The 5,115-nt window shown below is 38.1% G+C and overlaps 1 protein-coding gene across 1 annotated transcript; it reads left to right on the top strand.

Annotated features, from left to right (window-relative positions):
* Nucleotides 1-1,076: 1,076 nt before the first annotated feature.
* Nucleotides 1,077-2,030, top strand: LOC127040889 (olfactory receptor 6N1-like). Its single transcript, XM_050935442.1, has one exon. It carries the CDS (start codon nt 1,077-1,079, stop codon nt 2,028-2,030), a length of 954 nt encoding a protein of 317 aa, XP_050791399.1.
* Nucleotides 2,031-5,115: the final 3,085 nt, after the last annotated feature.

Raw genomic sequence — 5,115 nt, 5'->3', positions numbered from 1 at the left:
AACACTGAGAGGGAAGTACAAAGAAACAATGAGACAAACCCGGTGGTTAAGAGATGTGGTAGGGGTGAGATTTTCAAAAGTACCTAAAGTTATTTTAGGACACAAATTCCACTGACTTTCTAATTCCAAACCTGATTCAAATACTGTTATTCATGGAATCATAGAACTATAGGGCGAAAAGAGGCATGAAATCCAGCTGCCTGTGCTGAAGCAGGACCTCCTAGGTTATTCTTGACAGGAGTTTGCCCAACCTGTTGTTAAAAAAACTCCAATGGTAGGGATTCCACAGCCTGTCTTTGAATCCTGTTCCAGGGCTAAACTACCCTTTGAGTTAGAAAGTTTTCCGATATCTAACCTAAATCTCCTTGCTGCAGAGTAAGACCATTGCTCCTTGTTTTACCCTCAGTGGCCATGCAGAGCAGTTGTTTACCTTATTTTATAACAGCCCTTAATATATTTGAACACTGTTAGCTGGTTCCCCTCAGTCTGCTTTTCTCAAGACCAAGCATGTGCAGCTATTTTAACCTTTCCTCCTAGGTCAGGTTTTCTAAACCTTTTATCATTTTTTACTGTCCTCTAGATTCTCTCCAATTTGTCTGCAACTTTCCTAAAGTGTGGTGCTCAGCGCTGGAGAAAATGCTCCTGCTGAGGCATCATCAGTGCTGAGTAGAGCATGACAATTACCTCCTGTGTCATAGATAAAAGACTCCTGTTAATACAAACCAAAATGATACTAGCCTTTTTAACATTGTTGAGTCATATTCAATTTGTGATCCACTGTAACTCCAAGATCCATTTCAGGAGTACTAGTGATAACTAACCATTTATGCCTCATTTTGTAGTTCTGCATTTTTTTTGCACTTATCTTTATTGAATTTCCTCTTGTTGAACTCAGAACAATTTTCCAATTAGGGAACTTTGTCTCCTCAACTAAGTTAATGACACAATACAAAAATTGAGTGAAGCAGGATTAGCACATTTATGGAGTTAATTGATGATATAGCAATAGAGTTAATCTCCTTCAGATTATAATGATGTAATATATTCTTTTTTTGTTTTTGCCTGAGACAGAATCCATGGCAGACATAGAACAGGGAAATCAAACATCTATCACGGAGTTCATCCTCTTGGGATTTGAGGAGCTCGTTGACCTGCAGATCTTTCTCTTCCTGCTGTTTCTAGTCATCTATATTGTGACTGTTGCTGGGAACATCCTCATTGTGGTGCTGATTGTGGCTGATCAGCACCTTCACACCCCCATGTACCTCTTCTTGGGAAACCTGTCCTGCTTGGAGACCTGCTACACCTCCACCATCCTTCCCAGGATGCTGGCCAGTTTCCTGACTGGGGACAGAACCATTTCTTTCAGTGGCTGTATTGCACAGTTTTATTTCTTCGGTTTCCTAGTGACTGTTGAGTGTTATCTCTTATCTGCAATGTCGTATGATCGTTACTTAGCCATATGTAAACCACTCAATTATGCAGCCATCATGAATAATGCAATTTGTAGCCAACTAGCAGCTGGATCTTGGCTGGCTGGATTCTTAGTTAGCATCATCATCATATTTTTAATGTCACAATTAACATTTTGTGGCCCCAGTATAATTGACCATTTCTTTTGTGATTTCACTCCAATAATAAAACTATCCTGCAGCGACACTCACGTGATGGAACTTGTCACATCCATGCTGACATTTATAACTACCCTGCCCCCATTTCTACTAACCCTGGCAACCTACGTTTATATTATATCTACCATCCTGAGAATTCCTTCTACCAACGGAAAGCAAAAGGCCTTTTCCACCTGTTCCTCTCACCTCATCGTAGTTACAGTTTTCTATGGGGCCATAATGATTGTCTACATGCTGCCAAAAGCTGACACCCTGCGAGATCTGAACAAAGTGTTCTCTGTCTTGTACACAGTTCTGACTCCGCTGGTGAACCCCCTCATCTACAGCCTGAGAAACAAAGAGGTGAAGGAGGCCCTGAGAAAAGCTGCCAGGAAATGTTTAGCTTTCACAAGAATGTAACAAATTAGATTTAATGTTATGAGGTTAACATGAAACTGAGGTAATCGGAACTGATTTACTGAGTCAGAGATGCAATCAGGGTGGTCATATTTAGCTAGTGGGTGAAAGTAAGAATGAAACCTTGTTAAAAAAACATACCTTTTCCTCTGAGATTTTAATTGTTTTAATTTTAAAAAAGTTTTATAATTTCAAGATTTTTCATATAGCAAAAAATCCTGGCCAGCCCTAGTGAGGATATCAGCTCTAGAAGATGTTTCTTAACTAGTTTACAATTCAAGGGGGTAAGAACATTCAAGTAATACTTCATGTAATACTTGGACTTTTTTTCTGAATGTCACTGATTCCTTTTGCTGGTTTGTTTCAATAGAAAACAAGTATGTGTCAGTTGTTTTTGAAAATGAAACATTTTTCAGGGAAAAAAAATATTTTCAGTGAAATTTTTTTGCTTTCCCAAAACGAAAAACTGCATTTCTTTTTTAAAAAGTAATTTGTATAGGAAGGCAAAAATAAAAAAAAATCAATAACAATTTGTCTTTTTGATTTTTCGTTTGGTTTCTTGGTTTTGGTGGTTGTTGCAAAACTGAAAATAATGAAACTCTGGCTGAAAAAAAATATTTTTTGTGGAATAACATATTTTTCATCAGAAAATGTTTTGCCAAAAAGGTTCAAATAGGTTCAACTTGGACTTGTATTCTCTTTTTGTGTATGGAGTTTCAGAGCAGTCTGTGAAATTCAGGCTGAGGAAGTGATTAATGGAAATTCCCCATCTCTGGTTATGCAAGACAACTGCCTTTGGAAACCTTTGTCTAATGATTACCTGGTCCCAGAGACTGGACATCAAAAACCAATGCTGTATAAAATAGAAACTGAACTATATATGCTTGCTCTGGTTCTGAATATGAGACAATGGTGGACTGATAATCATGGGAAAAACCCAGTTGTGGTTTCTGAAGGACTAACACCTACCAAAGCCCAAGGTGGGAGTTGGTGGGGCCAGGATGATCTATTGTTAAGCATTTTAGCATGTATGTAGGGTCTTGTATTGCTTTATGTTCTCTTTTTAAGGCTTTCCCCTTAAGAATACATGTATTTTCTTAGAAAGAGCTGTGTTGTAATTTATGTATTCTGGTAATTAGGTTATTACAGTAGAACCTTAGAGCTCAGTGAACCACTGATTTTTCAAATAAGCCTGATCACTAGCTGTAAAGTCATTCTCACTGGCTTTTCCTAGCCCACTGACTTATTGTCTTTCATGATGAGAATGAATAGTCATTTGTCCAGAAAGCAAGTCCAAGGATGATAGTTAAGATGAACTCTTTGACTGTAGGAGACATAATTTAAAATCCATATTTTATTGGCTATTCATTATTTATGCCAGATGGAACCACTTCAACAGGATAGAGAGCGAGAGAGCTTGTGCTGAGAGTATTTCATAGGCCCGTGAACTTGTTTCTAATGTTAGTGTGGGAAACTAAAGACTTTTCCCCCATCAGACAGGAGGGAAATTGATTATGGGTCTTTAACGTCTCCCCCTCCCAGAGTGTGCCTTTGCCATTGGGTTAAATGTTATATATGGGGCAGATTGCTGCCCATAATCTAAGTCCAAATATTGACTGGAAAAAATATTGAGCTAACTTGACTTAAATTCATGAATCCCTTTGAGCTGACCAAATTAAGTATTCATCCAAAAAAAAGTTTGCCCAGCTGTAAATGACAATGCCGAGAAGAGGTAGGGCAGGATGAGGTCAGCATGAGGGATCAGATAGAATGGTTTGGAGAGCTGCAGCATCTGAACTGCTACTGGAGGTACATAGCCAGGACCTCCACAGAATTCCTAGTTCTGCTGGCAGGATATCTTAGGGCAGGAGAAAAGTAGAAGAATCAGAATTTTAGTTCCAGTTTAGCTGTGTCTGTACACCCCATATGGCACTGCACTAGGAGAAAGCAGGAAGATAGAGTGGGAGGTCAGGTCATGGGAGGTAAGGGGACACTTAACCAGTTAAAAGGAGAGCGAGGAGTTATGATTTTATTTATTTATTTATTTATTTTACAAAGAACAAGGACCAAAAATTTGAAGGAAGGCCTAAAATACCAGGGAGGCTCAATGAGATTTTATTTTTTAATTCATTTTTGTCAAACTTTGGTGGTAAATATGTTTATGCATATAAATGTATTTCTGTCTGAGGCAAGGGAGGCCCATGTGACTCTCTCTAGGCTGAGAGTTGCAAAGTTGCCTAGTGTTTTTGAGTGCTCATTTCCTATTCATTTTAATTCATTCATTTCTTTGGGTGGAGGAGGGAAATCGGATCTCACGGGCTTTGAAAATTTTGGACATATATCATGCATTTTATATATCTGTATCAATATCTATATTGATATCAGTAGCAATACAGAAATAGATATTTTAAAATTGCTTTGACCCTGCAAAAGTGCATGAACAAGCAGAAAATTTCACATAGTAGGACACTGAGACTCCTAATCCTCCGCAAACTTTCATTTTTTGTCTACCTCGTTAAAGATCTGCATAGAATACTGCTCAATGAAAGTTCTCCATTAACTGTGGAGGCAACATTTTTCTCCTACTTTTCAGAAGTGTAATTGACAACAGAGGAGTCTAATCAGTGGAGAAAGAACGTCATTGGCTTCAGTGGGAGTGGACAAGACCCAGAACCACTCAAAAGAGGTTAAGCTTCTTGCAGAATTTGAGCACTAGTGTTCATGTACAGATGAATGAACCAGAGTGCTGAAATGTGTCTGGAAAAAATACCACTTTTCATAAATAATGTCTCTTACAGTATTAAATGTTATTTAAATAAATGTCTATCAAATGTGTGAAAGATGATTTCTCAAAAAGTAGCAAAGAAAGAAAGAAAAAAAGATCATGTATGGTCAATGAAGGGTAAATGTGTGCTCATGTACTCAGATGGGCCATATCTTACAGAACTTATATCAATTCATCTCTATTTTACTATCTGTGGAAACATATCCTTTAAGCTTCTATGCCTGCTTCTGAAAGCAGCTAGTATAAGAATAGGTCTTGTCAGGGATTCATTGACCTCCTTGTTTCTCAATCTGTAGATGGCAG

This window comes from Gopherus flavomarginatus, assembly GCF_025201925.1.
Source record: "Gopherus flavomarginatus isolate rGopFla2 chromosome 11 unlocalized genomic scaffold, rGopFla2.mat.asm SUPER_11_unloc_1, whole genome shotgun sequence".
Lineage (NCBI taxonomy): Eukaryota > Metazoa > Chordata > Testudines > Testudinidae > Gopherus > Gopherus flavomarginatus.
This window is presented reverse-complemented; position numbering and strand designations above follow the sequence as displayed.